This window comes from Orycteropus afer, unplaced genomic scaffold (assembly GCF_000298275.1).
Source record: "Orycteropus afer afer isolate SDZICR_OR568_19922 unplaced genomic scaffold, OryAfe1.0 scaffold00311, whole genome shotgun sequence".
Taxonomy (NCBI): Eukaryota; Metazoa; Chordata; class Mammalia; order Tubulidentata; family Orycteropodidae; genus Orycteropus; species Orycteropus afer.
Window position 1 is genome coordinate 2,367,244 of NW_006921898.1, and position 20,835 is coordinate 2,388,078.

Sequence of the window (20,835 nt, forward strand, 5' to 3'; positions counted from 1 at the left end):
TATTTTCACGCAAATTCTTCTGCTAGTTGGGGTTTAGTCCAAATCTGCATCCTTTCCTTCAAGGCTCAGGGGTCCAAGATTATCTTCTGTGTCTGTATTTATTGGTTTCCCTTTTCTTTGTTGAAGAGGGTCTGTGCAATCCTTCTGCCTAGTCCGCCATCTTATACTGCATCCCCCTGAGTACTATTAAAGTTATCTAATAACTACAACATAGTATAGCTCTTATATAATTCTTAAGGTATATGGCAGTTTAAATCTATCAATATCCATTATTTCTTGCAAATCTTAGCCATCCTAAGGCATTATGCTCATTTTATAGATGAGAAAATGAAGATTCAAGAATATAAGAACCTGTCCCAAGGACATACAATAAAACGGGCCAGGAACCAAATATACATTAATGATGTGCTATATGCTTCTCACTATACAAAACCTAACATCATCTCTGATCAATTAATATCACAGGGAAAGGGAAGGCCAATTGTAACCCCTATATTCTATTATCTACTACTCCAGCACATACCAGGGTGATTAGGGAGTTACTAAAAACCAAGCCAAACCCACGGCCACCTAGTCAAATCTGACTTACAGTGACTCCCCCCCTCCCCCACTGTAAGGCTATAAATTTATAAGGCTATAAATCTTCACAAAGCAGACTGCCTCATCTTTCTTCCGTGAAGCAGCTGGTAGGTTCATACCACTAACCTTTTGCTTAGCAGCGAAATGCTTTAACTACTATACCACCAGAGTTCCTTTAGGGTGTTACTAAAGGACTCCTTTATAGGGACAGACTAGAAAACTGAAAGCAAGTGAAATTGTGAAGTCTGAGTCTTAAGGTTAATGACTAAACCTGAGGGAAATCTTTTGCTTGCTCCAAACCAAAACCAAACTCACTGCCCTTGAATCAGTTCTGACTCATAGCAACCTCCGTTCAGTTTCCAAGCAGTAAATCTCTATAGGCAGTCTACTTCTGCCGCTGGTAGGTTTGAACCAGCAACCTTCTGGTTAGCAGCCAAATGCCTCAGGCACTGCGCCACAAGAGCTCCTATATCTAGGGCTACCCACCTAAAATTACCTTTCCCAGCTTTCCTTGAACCTTAGGATGGCCATGTGTTTAAGTCAGTTTCCATCAGATGTAAGCAGAGTAACGTGTACTATTTTGGTGTATGCGCTTCAGAGCAACATGAGTGTGCTTTCTTGGCCTTTTATCCTTCTCAAAGGCTGGAAGATGAGAAAAGATTTAAGAGCCATCCTGAACCCAGAGTTGTATGCCCACGTAAAAGGTGCTCTCTAGGATGGGAAAAAATATATTCTACTTTATAAGAGCCACCACATTACCAGTGAGTTCTCTACTGAGATGTCTCTAACAGGTATCTTTCATTGCTGTTGGTAAGGTTCTAATACCTAACTTTAAGAACATTATTTTAGGAATAAGAACAGGACAGTCATTTCTCTTATATCTGTGATACCATCCATTCTCAGAGAAAAACTCAAAAATTACAGCTTAGTCCAAAAAGGAATATGACAAAACATAGCAGGAAGTTAGGAACTAAGAAGAAATTTGTTTATGATCCTTGAAACATTCTGTAGGAGGCTAAATCAAACATACAAAAAACCCAGAATCATATATTAAGAAAATTCCTACTCAATGACTAATAATGCCCATTTTCTTACTAGCCTTATCTAGCATGGATGGTAACATTCATTTTAAAACAAATATTAAAAAGAAAAACCTAAGTTCAATGGAATGCTATCTATAATGAAAAAAGAACTCTCAATTTAAATGACTACCTTTGTTGTTGTTGTTATGTGCCACTGAGTCTACTACCTTAGGGGAATGAATAACATCATTACAACCAAATGGGATATTGTATACACATATACATAGAGAGAGAGAGAGATCTGGAAAAGTGGTTAAGAGTCATATAACTGGGAAAATGTGAGAGAAAAAAATTCAAGCCTTCAGGATTACAAATATATATGCACATGGTTAAAGAGATCCTAAAAAATGAATGTAATTAATACAGTTAGGGTTTCAGGAATTAAATAAAGCAGGATGTTTTGCATGGCTATTGTAACAAAATTGTGATATAGCTTCACAACAAAAAGCTAACAAAAGCAAAAATTACTGTTTAATACTAAGTATCCAGGAAATACCCTTGAAAATCTCTGCCATCCCATAACAGCCACCTTTCAGGAGTGACAATAAGTGATGGGAGAGACACATGAATGAGGTAAAGATGTTGTTTTATATGTATGTCTTTTTTAAAGCTTAACATATATTACTTTGCTTTATTGAAAAAAGAAACTCAATTAAAAAAATGAAATAAAAATATACCTTGAAATATAAAATTAGCATATGCCTAGTTTTTAAACTTAACATTATCATTTCCTACCAAAGAAATACTATCAGGCTCAGTATATCCAAGTTACTTTGGCAAACTTCAAGATGATAAACATGTAGATAAAGATGTGGGGCATAAAAAAATTAATATACAAGCTGAGTCTAGAGGAAGAAAAAAACAAGAGTCTTCTTAACTCAATGACCATGACAAAAGGCTCCACCTTGATGGGAATACAGAAGAATAAACTATATACAATTCACTGCCTATAAGCAAAAAAAAGAAAGGAGTAATTAAAAGACACTGTAATATCAAATTATTCTGCTTGTACAATATGGAAGCTAAGCTTCCAAGACAGCCCCAACGATCTCCACTTCCTGCTACTCACACTCTTGGGTAGCCTCTCACTGAAACAGGGTTGGTCTATGTGACCAACAGAATAGTCAAGAAGTGATAATTATGTCACTTCCAAGATCAGGTTATGAAAGGCACTGTAACTTCTGTCCTAGTGTCTGTCTGTCTGTCTTGGATCACTTGATCTAGGGGGAAGCCAGCTGGTCTGTTGTAAGCAGCACTACTGAAAGGTCCACATGGAGAGGAAATGAGGCCTGCTGACAACCATGTGAGTGAGCTTAGAAGGAAATCCTTCACCCTAAGCCTTCTCCTTAGTGCTGGCTAATAGCCTAACTATAACTTCATAAAAGATCCTAAGCCAAAGCCATCCAGCTAAGCTGCTTCTGACTTCCTGACGAATGGAAACTGTAAGACGGTAATTATTTGTTGTTTTAAGCTGCTAAGTTTTTGGTAATTCATTATACAGCAACAGATAATGCATTAAAAAAAATGGATCAAGATATAAAAGTGATCATTGGGAGGGCATCCCACATCTCCATAAAATTTAACATCCCATGAAAAGATAGATGAGAAGTTCCAGAATTAGTTACCTGTACAATTGGTGGAGTTGTCTGTGAATAAGGTGATGTCACACCATAGACAGTTGGACACGTCTGACCTTGGTAATATATGGTTGCTTGAGACTGTGCAGGAGAGTACTGCTGCTGTACACTGCTGACAGACTGTTGGTTCGACTCCCAAACACCATAATTCTGTCCCTGGACTGGGCCTGGGGCTGGCACTGGCAAGACGGTGACACTGGAGTCTTGGTGTACCACACCATCACTCTGGGCCACATACTGTGAACTGGAAACTTCCACAGGAGCTGTCACATGTGGTACCACTGGCACTGTTGGAGGGGCAGTAAGGGGTTCTGTAGCATGTCCCACCAAGGGCTGGGCATGATCATAAGGAGCAGGAGAACACACAGGGTCCATGCTGGGTGTGGGCAGGAGCACCTTTCCAGCATTAGGGTTGCTGGGATCCACATAGGCTTGCATGGGATAACCTGGTGGGTAGCCAGCAAAGGGGTGATGAGCAGCATTGTAGCCAAGAGAGTCATAGGGCAAGGGAGACGTCATTCCCAGGTTCTGCATCTGCTGCTGTTGTTTCTGAGCCTCCCGCTGAGCCACCTCTTGCTCAAACAACTTCCGACGCTCTTCTGTAGAAAGTTTATTGCGGTCTTTAATTCGTACTTTCTTTTTAGAAGTTGGTGTATCATATCTAGAAAGAAAACAATAAGAGGACCACAAAAAGTTTCTCCCTAAATTGTAGATGTAATCAAAGCACCAATAAGTATTATATGGTTCATCAGTAAACCACTAACTTCACCAACTCCAATTTGACACTAGTTAAAAATCACACTCAAATTACTTAAGGAGTCTTCTTAACTGTACTGACACAGAAATAATAACTTCATTTCTAGTCTCAGATTCTAGCACTTAAATTAAAGATACATATTAAATGGACTCTTCTTCATAGTTAGGAACAGTTCTATAATTACAAATTCTGAAATTGAAACAAAAATCAAAACATACTAATAAAGGTTATAGAGTTTGATGTGTCTGACCACAAATACTCGTAACAAATATCAATAAGGGAGGGTGAAGTGCAAGGTGAGTATCACATACAAAAATATGGAGAATTACATACACACTGTTCTCTGTATACTACCAAGTACAGTACAATATTTTACTGTCAGCTTAATACATTATAATGGTTTTGACAAAGCAAAAACAAAATTTTTTACTGGGATAGTAGCAGCACTCGTAAGAGTCCTGGAAGAAACAAATACTAACTGTCTATAGAAGAGAGCACCTTAAAACCAGGCGTCAATGAATTCTCTCACAGACAAAAGTTCTAAGAAACATGAATGCATTTTAAAAAGAAATGATTTTATATAGAGAAAACGAGTAAGAAGAACAGACTTGCAAAAGAGTGCTAATACTAGAATTACCTGATAAAAACTATATAGGAAGTATGCTTAATATGCTTAATGAAAGATGCTATTAAAAATATGAACAAGAAACAAGACTATTAAGTATTTTCAGACAGATTTGAAAAGAAACCCTATGAAACATCTAGATTAAAACTCAATCATTGTATAAAACTGAGCATTCACATACCTGACAACTTAGTAATTCTAATCACAGATGTGCACTGAAGCAACACTCTTGTACTAGGTACACCAAAAACCATGAGTAAGAGTATCATACTAGCATTATTCAACTAGCAAAAACTTGAAAACAATCTGAATGGTCAACAATAGGAGAGAGGATGACTCAAGCGTGGTATATTCACATAATGAAATGTTATAAGCAGTGAAAATAAACTAAAAAGATATATAATATGGATAAATCTTAGCAATATAGTATCAAGTGAAAACAAAGTACTCCTAAATGCAGAATGACAGACTTTTCATAAAGTTAAAAATAACTAAAAATTATGTATTTTTAAGGAATAAATATAGATGACATAAAGCTGTATTTTAAAAAAGAAAAGTCGGGGAATAAAGAATGCAGGATTCAAGATGGTGTGACCTCAAGTGGTAAGAGTAAAAGGCTTGGATAAAGGGGAGTGACACAGCTAGAGTTACATGATAGCTGAGATCCGAGCTTTCACATTGGGATCTACAATGCTCATTACATTATAATAAATAAATGAAGATAAGATCCACACATAGATTAATGCTCAGTGTCATGAACAAAGGAAAAATCCAATAATCAATCAAATTCAGTGTCCCTAAGGTCCACTGTACAGTTAAATGGGAGATTAGATCTGAAGATAATTAGTAACATGGAAGATGATCTTCAAATTTAAAAAGCTCAATGAATTCCAACCAGATTAAAAAAAAAAAACAACCCATATAAACATACAGCAGCACAACACCAAATACAAAGAAAACATCTTAAAAGTAAATAAGAGAAAAGAGAAAAGCCACTTTACTTAAAAAGGAACAAAAATCAGACCACCAGCAAGTTTCACAATAACATACTAGAAGACAGAAAACTGGAAGAAGGCAGACTCAAATGCTATATATTATATGACATCATTTATAAAAATTCTGGAAAAGACAATACTAGAGGATCAGAAAATAGATCCATAGTTGCCAAAAGCTAGGGATTGGGAAGGAGACTTTTTACAAAGGAGAATTTTTTAATGTGAAGGAAGTGTTCTATATCATAACTGTGTTGGTGGCTATATCATTTTATTGTAAGTAATTTATATCTGATGATGAAATTTAAAATAGGGTAAGCAATTGGATTAACAGAAGAAGGAGAGTTAGGAATCAGAGAAGGAAATGGAATATATCTGGTTGCTTCCATGAATAACTGCCTCCTTTTGCCATAAGATCGGAAAAAATGGATGGTGCCCAGATACCATTACTCAACAAAAGCAAAGATTCCATAGGAGAATCCAGATGAACAAGGGGGAAAATTGCAAAACAAATATTCAAATTCTCAATAGAATCTAGACTTTTTGGAGCCATTAAGGCTGGATGAACCCTGAAACGAATACCCTGAAATAATTTTTAAACCATAAACCTCAAACCAAAGTTATTCCCTGAAATCTTCTTTGAACTGAACAATATAATAAAACCCAAAATCAAACCCACCACCAAGTCAATTCTGACTCATCGCGACCCTGTAAGATAGAATAGACGTTTTCAAGGCTGTAAATCTTTTTACAAGCAGACTGACTCATCTTTCTTCCACAGAGCAGCTGGTAGATTTGAACTGCTGACCTTTTGGTTAGCAGCCCAATGCTTTAACCACACCAGTGCCACCAGAGCTCTTTAGAATCAAACAATAGTTTAATTAGTAAAGTATGTCTACCTTGAGCACTATGCTTTTTCAAAGAATTATCTATTTGGGATCAAACTGACAACAGTATCCTGAAATGTTAGAGGAGAAGCTTAGGGGACAATGAGTTTTTGTTAATGGTGATGGAATAATCTGGAAAAGGACAGCAAGAATGGTTACAACTTGAAGAATGTAATCAATGTCAATGAATTGTATGGGTAAAGCTGTGATACTGTATCTTTTCTATTTTCATTAAAAAAATAGATAAGGTTTAAGAAGGGTGAGCAATGTAAACAAAAGTGAAAAAGATGTTTTAGACAAAAACTGAAATATTTATAATCTCAGTGGTTTGGCAGTTATGTAATGATGTAGCCTTTCTCCATTTTGTGACCTGATGTGAATACCTTCCATTTTCACATAATGAACATAAACTCACCACAGAAAACTCTAAAAAGTGTAAAAACAAGTAAAATGATCCAAAAAGGAAGATCTGAGATAAAAAGGTAAGAACAAAGAAAGTGGTAAACTTGGGTAAATATAAACAAACTGAAGTAAACCAGTTTCTATGTATACACACACACACATTTAACAAAATTAACAACAACTGATTGACGGGAAGAAGGGAGGACAAAAAGGAATTATAATATTGCAGAGTAATAGCATGAAAGTCAGGAAGGCTGCATGATCTGAGTTAAACTGTCCTAAAATTAGTGGTGCAAGGCAAGAGAATACTATCTGTGATGGTTAAGGTTATATGTTAATTTGGCTGGACTATGATTCTCAGTGGTTTGGCAGTTATGTAATGATGAAGTCATTCTCCATTCTGTGATTATTTTCACATGTTGATTTCTGTATAACAACCTGGTCTTTGGAACCTAACCATGTTGATAAGTGAAGAATGTTTCTTTCTTCTTTCAAGAAACATTTGTTTGTTTCTTCTTTTTGAAAAAAATTATAAAACTTAAAGAGATGAAAGAAGATTTCAACCTTTATTTAAAAATATCAGTGACCTAGCTGAACAGAGATTGGAATATTCAATACTGTCAAGATGCCAACTCTCCACAGAAACATCTTTCTGAGAGGTGAAGAAGGGGAAAAATACGATAAAAAAAATTCTAAGGAAGAATGAAAGTCTGAGAAAAGACAAGACATCCCAGAAGAAGATGAAGACAGGACAGGGCTATTCCATACTTGCCATCAAGACTTAATATAAGCTACAGTCATTCTGAATTTAAAAACAGATCCTCTCATATATAAAAACTTGCCAAAGAAAGGCAGCAACTGCAGATGAGTGGAGAAAGGATGGACTTTCAAGTTAATGGTACTGAAACAATTTGGTACTTACATAGAAAGAAGAAAGAAAACGAACCTGGATCCGTACCTTACAACATACAAAAATTAATTCCAAATGGATTCAGGACTTACGTGTAAAAAATAAAACTTTAAATTTCTTAGAAGAAAAATAGAAGAATATCATCATCTAAAAGGTAGGAAAGGATTTCTTCAAATATAAAAAGCACTAACCATAAAGTAAATGATTAATATATTCAATTATACTATTAATAAGTTCTATACATCAAAAGACCAAAAAAAAAAAAAAAAAAATTCTAGACCGGCCATAAGCTAGGAGGAAATACCTGTAAAAATATCATCACCCAAACAGAACATCTAGACTATATATAAAAGAAATTATAAAACTCAAAAGACAGTAACTCAATAAATGAGTTACTTCACAACAGAGGAAACAGGAATGACCAATAAACAAATGACAAGATGTTCAATTTATTTAGCAATTAAGGGAATGCTTAAATTAAGATCATGATGAGTTAACCACTATATAGCTAGATTAAAAAAACAAACCAATTGCTGTCTATTTCATTTCAACTCATAGCAACCCCAAAGGGCAGGGTGGAACTTCCCCATGGGGTTTCCAAGTCTGTAAATCTTTACAGAAGCAGACTGCCCCAACTTTGTCCTCAGATCCACTGGTGGGTTAAAACAGTCAACCTTTCAGTTAGCAGACAAGTGCTTTAATCACTGAGCCACCAGAGCTCCTATTACACAGCCAGGCAGCCCCCACAAAAAAATTTTGAGAACTGCATTGTATAAATGCTTTATGAATTTTTTATAAAGCAAATTTAATTTAAAAAGGATTTTTCTGGAATATAAGTTTTCTTGCTCCCAGTGAGTGACTATATGGCCTATTTTCCTATCAGCATGACAAGAGACCTCATATATCTAGTGATCAGCATTTTGACTGAGATAGTATATGACTCATTAGAAAACAAAGTTCTGACTTAAAAAATTACCATTATTATGAAATAATTATCTCCTACTGATCCTTCTTCCCCTTGAAAGAACAAACCTTTCGCTCTCCAAATAGCATTTAGATGTTCTCAACATTCAAGGACCAAAAATCCATTAGTCTTCATAGCTATTATTATTGTCAAATAATCTATCTCAAGATTTATCAGTAAAATTTTATATTCACTCATCAAGAGACAATAATTATTCCAAAAGCCCTTAGTGCCCCAAATCAGAAGTACAGGCAGTCCCTGGGTTATGAACAAGATCCATTCCTAGCTGCCTCTTTATGAATGTTTAGGTCAGTCGGAACAGGTGCACACACTTCTTATTTAGCCTTACTTTAGTGCAAAAAAAGGCTCAAATCATTTTCAAGGGATTGAAAAGCTGTACATGCACCAAGTGAAGGGGACTGTGATGAAGAATTTGTTCTGAATAGGGGTTGGGTCAATCATTCCAAAGTGAGGGCAGAGCTGTGTACGACTCTCCACAGTCTGGCTAATAATCCAATCTCATACATCAGACTCCTAAAAGGACTCATTATGCTTCTCCTAAGTCTCTCATTCCAAGGTTTTCACTTGTAATTTTTCTCATTACAGTTCATTACTAATCACTCAAATTGTAAGAATTCCCATCTATTTCTATTACACTCCATTAGCCATGACAGAACCAGTTTGAAGCCATGCATTAAAGGGCAAGCAGGAGTTGTCCATAAATCAGACATTCAAAACCCAGGGACTGCCTATATTTGACTTGGGCACTGCTGACCTACTCAGAATAAAGTAACTCACACAGACCACTTACCTGTCATCTGGTCTTTTTGTTCCCCGCTCATAGGCAGAAGAGGGTGGTGAGAGGGAGCCCCTTCGTTTCCTTTTCTCTTTACTTTGGGTTTGCTTGTCTGGGTCTCTCTCTCTTGACCTGTTAGGAGTCTTTGGGGCAGCTGTTTGATCTCTGAAGCCAATAGTATCCCTTCCTCGCTCAGTTACTACTGAAAAAGGGTTTTAAAAAAATTACTTGGTAGACTTTTATCTATCACTGTAATAGTATATCAATAGTATAATAAAATTTCTATTCAACAAAGGAATCTATAGACTCTTCCTTATCTATCTAGTCCTGAATTTGGATGAGACAAAGGTCTTATGTGTATGGGCACACATGTGAGCATACTCTACTTTCTAAAAGTCTCTTCTATCACTACCCTTATCTTCTTTTCCCTACCAAAGTCCCTATTCAAGCTTTCAACATTACTAACAAGTTCTCTGGAAAACATGCCTATGAAATGTTCCTACTTCCTTTAGCAAGGCAGTCTGCTTGCTTATTCAAAATGTGGCCTTCAATTATCCCAGTAACTCCTGTGGTGGTTGTTGTTATGTGCCGTTGAGTTGGACCTGACTCATAGTGACCCCTCCTTGGGTTTCCGAGGCAGTATCACTACAGAAGTAGATTGCCCCATCTTCCTTCCGAGGAGTGGCTGGTGGGTTTGAACCGCCAGCCTTCTGGTTAGCAATCAAGTTCCTTAGGCACTACGGTACCAGAGCTCCCAAAGCAGCCTGGCATAATAAGCACAAATATATTAATGTTAAAAAGTATCTATAATTGAAAAAAAAAAAGTCTCTATATCGAGAGAGAGAGAGAGAAACTGAACCACAGCTTTAAAGGGGTAAGATTTAAGACATACGTGATGACTTAGGAAATTATCAAAGCCAGCTAGCTACATTTCAACAAAACAACATGCAAGCTTCCTATTTAGAGATGGTGCTACTAACGTTCATTCACATTTTCTCTCTACCTAGAATGGTTCCCACTCTGGCTGTCCTTACTTGCCCAATTTTATCACCTGGCTCCTAAGAGCTATCCTAAGTACTATTTTTCACTGATCTCCTCTCCTGGTCTCTCATCTTCCTATTAAATAAATCTAATAAATGCCACTCCTGAACATTTAAATATAACCTGACTGGTATTCTATGGTGTTGCTCTGTGTATGTTAGTACTGCCACATGATTAACCAAATTGCTTGATTCCTGAAACAGAACTTTTATAAAACGTCTAACATAACAAAAAGTAAATTTTCACTAAATAGTTATTGGTTTTTCCCTTTCTCATCTCAGAAAAATGTGCTCTCAGTAGGTTTTTCCCCCAGCAGCAGGGTTAGGTTTCCATGTGCCATTCTTAAAATTGTCATTTTAGTTAGCCAACAACCCCATGTATTTGTAAAACAGTTATAAATCTACAGCCATGCATGAGCAACTGTCAGTGAGAAGCTAAAAGAACTCATCTATACCACATGCTCCACAATTAAATGAACTGGTCCATCTCACAAGATACTAGTACAACATATTGCTGTGAGGTACCATTATTCAGTTTTACCTGGATCTGTCCATGACTACTCTCCTAGAGCAGAGGAGTCATGGGTTAGCAGGAGAACATCTAGAGGTATGTTCTCCTGCTAACCCATGATCTTACCCTAATATTAACTTACTTGAAACAAGACTATTTCTTCACTACATTGTGGTGAAATAAAATTTAAAAAAGAAAAGATTTACATCAAGAGTTTGCATTCTTACCCTATACTTTAGAGTACACAAAGGAGGGAGGTAATTTCATTTACTCGGGCTGATATCCTGATTTCATTCATTCAGGCTGATTTCCAGAGCTACATTACATATTTTGCTAAGTACCTTACATTTCCATAATTCTTCTGAACCCACGAAGTTCTTCAAAATTCTAAGCTCTTTAACTGTTTGACATCGAGGGAAAACACAGAAACCAGGCTTGAATTACAAGCATTTTCCCACTTCTAAAAGTCTGAGAATGAAATGAGGGAATTCCAAATGTAAAGGAAGGTACACAAAGGGCTACTTCCTGAAAAGCTTATAGTTATCCATTATAGATCATTGCCTATATCTCTTAGAGGACCATAATAGACTATAAGATGTTTCCAAAATATAGGTACCACATATGTAATTAAGCTTTGCCTGTCTTACTAATGTTTTCAATTCAGTGAGCCCTCTTGACAATCAACAATATAGCCATGTCACTGACTTCAATAACCAGTACTGTTTAGCCCTGCCTTCTTTCTTGAGGGAAGAATTTTTTGCAGCCCTATGTAAGATGTCTGGCTGTGAAGAAACTAAACCTGTAGACTTAAAAATACTCAAAATATACAATTGAAGCAAAGGACACCTCATGGCCTTTAACTAATAAAACTATTTAAGACAATAAAAATTTATTCAATTTTAAAGGAAAAGGCCAAAATATAAACAAAAATCACATTGGCTTCCCTTCACTCTATATTGTGTCAGTGCTGGTGGGGATCCTAAATCAATGATGGGTAAAATAGCTTAGCCCATTGCTTTGACCTCTAAAAAAGTATGTTAGAAACATAACTAAGTGGTAAAAAGCACAGAAACCAGTGTTCTATATAACTACTCTTTTCTCCCTTTTACCTTCTGTAACAATGATTCTTAAACTTTTCAGGGGTTACCGAATCCCAGAGAATCTGATGAAAGTTTTAAATTTTTCCTAGAAAAATAAATATACACATATATTTTGCAAATAAACATCTAGAGGTAAAGCCCTGCTACAGACCTCCAGGAGCACAGATTTAAGATTGTCTACTCTAAAGGAACAAATGAATGAAAGATAAGCAACTAAAGATGACGACTTCCAGGGAAGTGAGAACACAGGCAATACAAGGGACATCTCTTTTGCAAAAAAGTCACCAAAAATAAAATAAAATAAACTAAAACACAGTTCATGTCTCTAAAACCTTTACATCAATTTCACTTACCTGATTACATAGTGTCTAGCTTAAAAACAAAAAAAAAAGCTAAACTTATCAGTTACCTCTGCATATTTCCAAAAGAATACTTGTAAAGCCATATACATGGAGTATCTCAGAATACCTACTTGTGTTCTCCTTTTCAGTTTGACTTTTCTTTGGAATTCGATATACCTCCTACAAACAAAAAAACCAGAACAAAGGTTATTAGTGTGGGGTAGAAATGATGATTACTTTGAAGCTGACTGATTTTACATGGCAAGAAAGAAATGGGAAGGAAAAGGGGATAATTATTCTCGATAATTTGCCTTACATTTGGCTTTAAATGAAAAGAGATCTTGGCCCCTTAAAAACCGGTGAAAAACATACAGCACAAGTATATCTTAAAAACAAGATGATCTATCTATCTATACATACACATATATATACATATATGCAACATACACATATATGTACACGTAGGTATGTATGTTATCTGCCACTTTTCTAAATTGGAAAGATCTACATCAGTACCTGTTTTTGCTAAGTGAAAGAAATCCAAAGAGGATTTTTACTTTTACAAAAAAAAAGGCAAAAAGTGAAACTAGTGTCCAGCATTTATTTTGCAGCAAGTCCTTCAAGGGAAGCTCTGGTAGCATAGTGCCTAAGGCACTTGACTGCTAACCAGAAGGCTGGCGGTTCAAACCCACCAGCCACGCCTCGGAAGGAAGGTTGGGCAATCTACTTCCGCAGTGATACTGCCTCGGAAACTCAAGGAGGGGTGGCTATGAGTCGGGTCTGACTCAATGGCACGTAACAACAGTGTTCAGCATTTATTTTGCAGGAAGTCCTTGAAGAGGCAGAATGCACTTCCAGTAGCGAGAGTGGTGTGTCAAGCTTCTATCTCCAGAACTACAATGTACATGTATTAGTTCTACTTTACATAGGTTGTATATTTATCATTTCTGCTTTTACTGTATGTTAGTATTATTTTAGGTTTATGTGCTATCTGGTATGATTTGGTAGGCTATTTTTTGGGTCTGGGAATGGCAAAGATTTTTCCTATATAAATTAATGGCAATTGTTTCTTCACTTTACACCATTTTTGGCTTATGAAAGGTTTCATATGAATGCTCTACTTTTAGACAGCAGGGGAAACCTGTGTGTGTAATTTTTTTACATCCACCATAGCTTGTATGATCTCATTATCAAGTATCAACTAAGTGAATAGATATTATTCCGGGAAGTAATATACTTTCTGATAATCTTTAATTTCTGTATGCCTATAAACTGAAGTCATCTATAGTTTCTTTACTGAGAGTATCAACAAAAGTAATTCTAAAGTCTCACTCCTAATCCCTACTTAAGGGAAGAAAAGATCAGTAATAATCCAGCTATATAAAAACATGTAGGAAAAATGACAAGCATAATGCCCATTCTTGCTATTCACATAATTTTCTATGAAAGGAAACTCAGATTATCTACTTCCTCCTCCTCCTGTTACACATCAGAATATAGAAAAATGAAGCTCTAAAAATGCAACCAAAATTTTCCAAATCCCACAATGAAACGACGGGGTTAGTTTCCTGGGTGTTCTGACTCACAGTCCAATGGTTTCTCCTAATTGCGAGTCCCTTGAATGGACTTTTTAACAAAGTAAAGTGATTTTAAACCAGGTAAAGATGAATAAACCAACCCAGATAAACATTTTCTTCAATGGCCTCTGTGGCCTATAGGTATGACATAATTTCAAACAGACTTCCACACTGTGCAGGCTAGTATTAATACTATTTATTCACAAGACAAATTAATCTTAAGAAATGTCATGGTTATCTTCACATGGCTATTTTCTCAACTTTGAAGCTGATGTTAACCCTTCAAACCAAAGTCAAACTAACTGCCATAGAGTGGATTCCAACTCATAGTAACCCCCACTGGGTTTCCAAGGCTGTAAATCTTTATGGAAGCAGACTGTCTCATCTTTCTTCCACAGAGTAGTTGTTTGGTTCAAACCACCAGTCTTTTGGTTAGCAGTCATATGTCTTAACCACTATACCACCAGAGCTCCTTGTTAACCTGTCAGAGGGGCCTAAAGATGTGCTGTCTCAGTCCAGCCAATCCTCTTTAATATCATCCTACTTTATTTCTTTGGGCGCTCTGGTAGCATAGTGCCTAAGGCATCTGACTGCTAACCAGAAGGCTGGTGGTTCAAACCCACCAGCAACTCCTCGGAAGGAAAGATTACTCCTCCTGAGTAATCTACTTCCATAGAGATACTGCCTCGGAAACCCAAAGAGGGGTTGCTGCAAGTCGAATCAACTCCAAGGCAGTGAGTTTGGTTTTATTTTATTTCTTTAGTGTCTATATTTTGCCCACAACACACAGATACATTCTCTTTCTCCAAATTAATTCTTAAGGGCCCAAATTGTCTTATTCTTTGCTATAGTACTAGCACTAAAAGTGCCTAGCATATATTCTACTCAAATTTACTGAGTGGACCAACAAGTGAAATTCTACCTCTAATTTGTAGAAATCACCCACAGTGCTACATAACTCAAAGCATTACATATACCTTGGCCCTAGGGAATGGCCTCAGGCCTCAGGCAGTCACCTGCCACACCCAAGGCTGGCGGTTCAAACCCACCAGCCACTCCCCACCAGGCAGCCGGGCCATCTCTTTAGGAGCTCTGGTAGCATAGTACCTAAGGCACTTGACTGCTAACCAGAAAGGTGGTATTTCAAACCCACCAGCTACTCCTCAGAAGGAAGATGGGGCGATCTACTTCCGTAGTGATACTGCCTCGGAACAAGCTCATGAGGCACCAATATAGCCAACATACATCTATTAGAGTGTGTAAATGTGTGTCGAGATGTTTTTAATATGCAGACACAAAGACTGCATGATGACTATCCATGAAAATCTGGTTTGCTACTTTATATACCAAATTTTGTGTATAAATTATGTACTGAAAATATCTATTAAGGGTCTACAATGTTTTGGATGCTGTACCTACTTTCAAGTTCACAGGGTATAGTAATAATGGTTGACTCATTTTACTATGCGCCAGGTCTTTTTAGTGCATTCTCATATGATCTTATACCACTATAAAAGATATTATTACTGTATCTATTATATACACAAAACATGTTCAGAGAGGTTGAGTGACTATATCACGGCCACACAGTGAGTTATATATTGAACCCAGGATTCAAGCCTAGATTTTTCTCTATTCAAAAGGCATACTCTTAACTCCTATTACCTCATTAGCATTCAGACAACAGAGAAATTAACATGCAGTATCTTGTGATAGGTATGTAAAAACAGTGAAAAGAAATATAAAGGACGGATACTAAAACTAGTTTGGTTCTTGTTGTTGTTGTTGTTATGTGCAATCAAGTGGGACACAACTCATAGCGACCCCTCCTTGGATTTCCAAGGCACTATTACTATGGGGAGCTCTGGTAGCATAGTGGCTAAGGCACTTGACTGCTACCCAGAAGGCTGGCGGTTCAAACCCACCAGCCACTCCTCGGAAGGAAGGTTGGGCAATCCTACTTCCATAGTGATACTGCCTCGGAAACCCAAGGAGGGGTCACTATGAGTCAGGGCTGACTCGACGGCACATAACAACAACAACATTACTATGGAAGTAGATTGTCCCATCTTCCTTCCAAAGAGCAGCTGGTGGGTTTGAACCACCAGCCTTCTGGTTAGCAGTCAAGTGCCTTAGGCACTATGCTACCAGAGCTCTTTAGTTTAGTTCTTAGGAGGGGGGAATGGAGAAAGATCTCCTGAAGGAAGTGAATATTTGAATTGTCTTGAAGGATAAGTAGAAATTGTACTGATAAAGAGAGGTAGAAAATATAAATGTGTTTTTCCTCACTCTGATGTGAGGTCCTATAAAATGACAGGGAAGGAATTAAAAAAAGGTATAAACCCATCGGTAGTATTTTTTCTTTCTAAGAACATTATTTCTATGTGGGTACTGGATGTGTGTGTGTATAGTTAAGTTTTTTCCCCTTATTTTGTGTGTTGTCTGTTTCTTTCACAGTCCTTTCTTGTTTGATTATTCAGGAAGAGAAAAAAAATATCATGAAATAAGAAAAAGATTTTTTTTTTTTTTAAAAAAAAGAAAGGAACAGGGAATAAGCACAAGTTCCTGGAAAGAGAACTTATGATAGAAAAAATGGGTAAGGGTCTCCCAGAAACAGAACAGAAAATCAGAAAGACAAATGAAAATTACAAGATAACTACAAAAAGTTCAACATTTAATAACAAGAATTCCAGAAAGCAAGGAGAAAGAAAACTGAGCAGAGAAAAGCATTAAAAATAAAAGCAAATAAAAAAGTTTTAAGAGGGCTCATAGTGCTCAGTGCAGCAAATGAATCAAAATCCTATCAGACTTCACCAACAATAACCAAAAATTGAGCGTACAATTCATATATATTTATGTGTGTATGTTACTATTGTTGTTACGTGCCATTGAGTTGAACCCGACTCATAGCAACCCCTCCTTGGCTTTCCGAAGCAATATCACTAAGGAAGTATGTTCATATGTATGCACAGATATGTGTGTGTGCACATACATATATTCATAGCGACAAAGTTACAGATACTTCTCAGACATAACCAAATACCTCGTGAGATTAGTTTTCTGGGTTTGAAGGCTTAAGACTTTAGTTTCATGGGACAACTCAGGCAACTGGCATAATATAGTTCACAAAGTTCATGTTCTGCATCCTAGTGAGCTGAGTAGTATCTGAGACTTAAAAGCTTGCAAGTGGCCACCTAAGATACAACTTTAGGTCTCTATCCATCAGGAGCAAAAGAGAAAGAAGAAAACCAAAGTCTTAGAGAAGAACTAGTCTATAGGGCTAATACCCTATGTGAGCCACAGCCTCATCTATCCTGAGACTAGAAGACCTAGATGGTGCCCAGCAGGGCCACAATAAATGAACCTTCATAGAACAGGAGGAAAACATGGAATAGAACTCAAATTCTTAAAAAGTCCAGGATTACTAGATCAGTTAAGACTAAAGGATTCCCTGAGATTATCTCACTAAAAGGTGAGACTATTCACCTTTTAGAAGCTCTGGTGGCATAGTGCCTAAGGTGTTTGACTGCTAACCAGAAGGCTGGTGGTTCAAGCCACTCCTCAGAAGGAAGACTGGGCAACCTATTCCCATAGTGATACTGGCTCAGAAACCCAAGGAGAGATCGCTATGGCTCGGATCCAACTCGATGGCGTGAGTTTGGTTTTTTTAATTCACCTTTTAGTGAAATAATGGATTAGCACACAAAATAAAGGACATTACCTGTGAGCACAGTGCTCCATTAAAAACTCATCTATATGGGACTAAAATGTCAACAACTACTCCAAAGCAAAGATGAGAAGATAAGGGGCAGGGAAACTAGGTTACTAGAGAGGGAACAATGAGAACACAAAGAAAACATTAACACATTGCAGAAAATGTAACACATGTCACCAAACAATTTTTACAGAAATTGTCAAATGGAAACCTAATTTGTTGTGTAAACCTTCACTGAAAACACAATGTTTGTTTGTTTTTAAAGTCTATCAGATTTTAATACCAACACTGTAAGCCAGCAAATGATGCAGTGAACTTGTGAACATTTTATTGAAAAATTTACTTCCAAATGATAATTATATAACATGTCAAACAAGCAGAAGTTGAATAAGAGTATTTTTAAGATGTACAAAATTCCAAAATTGTATTTACCAGAAAAAAATGTTAAGAATCAAAAATATGTTTCTGAAGTTCTAAGAGTCAAATTTCTAAATTCTGTATTTACACACCTCATACACTGTCTACAGTAGCACTGTGCCACACTAGGTACTTAAAAAAAAAAAAAAAAAAAAACTTCCAAAAGAGCTGAAGATGCCTTTCAAATCAGTCATAATACTGAAAAAATATATCTTAGAACAATACTGTCTTTAAAAGAAAAGTTTAGTAATCTAGAAACAGCATTTTGAGATAGATGGCTATAATTAGCAATAACAAATTTTTTATTAAAAAAGGGGTGAATGTTTTATATATGGATTACTGGAGAGATGACAAAGCTTAAGAACTGAGTATCACAAGATGAGGAAACGATTTGCTCAGATTATGAAGCTTGAATCTAAACGGCAGGAGGACAGAGTTGAGGGAAAAACAACTGATATTGTAGTACTGCAGCATACTACCTAGAGAGAAAAGTAGGTTGATTTGAAAAGAATAGAACTAAAAGGGGAAGAGTACAGTTTTTGTATTTGATTTTTAAAGTATGTTTTCTATTTCTCAATTAACATTTGGACAAAGTCATCTACTATGACTGAGTCATTATGTGGACCTAATCTGGAATGTTTTCTTCCAGCAGTCTGTAAACAGAACTGATTGGACATTGGTTGGTAAAGCAGCACTTTAACAGTACATCACAAATCAACTGCTAGAACTCCATTACAGAAATAAGATTAAAAGGAAATTATCAAACAACAAATTATACGAAATCTTTTCTTCAAAGGATAAAAATTTAACACTGGGCAGACTTCTAGCAAGATGGCAGAATAGGCAGACAAGCTACACAAACCCTCTACAACAAAGAAACGAGAAACCAATTGAAACAAATAAAGAAGATAATCCTGGAACACTGAGCTTCGAAGGGACAGATAAAGAAGTAGATTAAATACCAACTAGAAGAAGAATCTGAATGAAAACGGCAAATAAAGAAACAAACAACAGAGAGATGGACTTTTAGCTGTCCTGATGGCATGGCCATTTTGAGTATTTCCAAGTGGCATTCTCATCATGCTGCAACCTAAGAATCGGCTCTACTTCCCAAGGACTGCCTGGGTAACTGCATCGGTGTCTAATGACAAGAAAAGTGCGATATTCCTCTTCTTTCCCTTGTACCCCACATACTCTCGGTGATCAGAAGTGTGGCCATTCCCTACCTCCACTACCTTCTGGATCAGAAGGAATTCTATCCAAGTCTGGGCATCTTGCCACCTGCTGTCTTCCTGGCAAGCAGGAACTAGTCCTAGCACTAGGGACTCTGTTCCCAGACACCTTTTGGTCTAGATAGGAGTTTTTTCTGGGACTACATGTCCTACACCCAACGAGCTTTTGAGACAGCAGGAACTTTTTTCCTGGGAATGGGGCCCTGCTCCCAGTTACTTTTTGAGACAGCAGGAATTTTGTTTGGGACTAGACACTCTGCCCACAGCAGCTCTATGAGCCAGCTAGAACCTCCCTCTAAAACCAGGTACCTTATTCCCAATCACTTTTCGGACCGACGGGAACTTTTTCTGGGTCCAGGAGCCCTGTCCCTACACACCATCTGGATAGCAGGAACTAATAAGAGATCAAGTACCCTGCCCCTAGTTGCTTTCGAGTAGACAGGAACCAGCTCCGAGATAAGCTGCACTGCTTCTAGAAGCATTTTGATCTAGTAGGGACTTTTGTTGGGTCCATGTGGGATGATAGGAACTTCTTCTGGGAGTAGGGGCCCTGTACCCAGGTGCCGCCTTATGGGACAGCAGAACTTTTTCTGAGACCAGATGCCCAATCCCCAGCTGCATTCTGAGCAGGCAGGAATTTCTTCTAGAACCAGGTGCCTTGCTCCCTCTGCCATTTGGGCTGGCAGAAACTTTTTTCAGATACACATGCCCTGTCCCAAAATGTCGTCAGAAAAATGAAACAAGATCTGTACCTCACACAGTACACAAAAACTAACTCCAGATGGATCAAAGACTTAAATGTGAAACCTAAAACTATACAGTTCCTCAAGGAAAAACTAGGGGCAAATTTAGGGGTCCAAATATATGGCATAAATAGACTACCAAGCATAACCCAAAATGCACAAACAACAGAAGAGAAATTAGATGAATGGGATCTTCTAAAAATTAAATTTTTATGTGCTTCCAAAGACTTCTCCAAAAGAGTTGAAAGAGAACCTACAGATTGGAAAAAAAATATTTGGCAAGGAAATATCTGACAGGGGACTATCTCTAGAATTTATAGAAAACTCCAACGCCTCAATAACAAAAAGACAAATAATCCAATTAAAAAATGGGTAGAAGACATGAATAGACACTTCACCAAGGAGGATATGAAGAAATGCTCATGATCATTAGTCATTAGAGAGATGCAAATCAAAACAACAATGAGATACCATCTTGCATTAGCACTAGTAGCAAAGTTCAACAAGACAGAAAATAACAAATGCTGG

General features: G+C 37.0%; 1 protein-coding gene across 1 annotated transcript in view; it reads right to left on the reverse strand.

The window, feature by feature from the left end:
- The window catches only part of SETD2 (SET domain containing 2, histone lysine methyltransferase), a 199,066-nt gene that overhangs the window by 61,625 nt on the left and 116,606 nt on the right, over positions 1-20,835 (reverse strand). Inside the window, 3 exon segments of the mRNA XM_042782420.1 lie at positions 3,287-3,959; positions 9,647-9,830; positions 12,755-12,803. Coding sequence (XP_042638354.1) covers positions 3,287-3,959; positions 9,647-9,830; positions 12,755-12,803 — 906 coding nt within the window.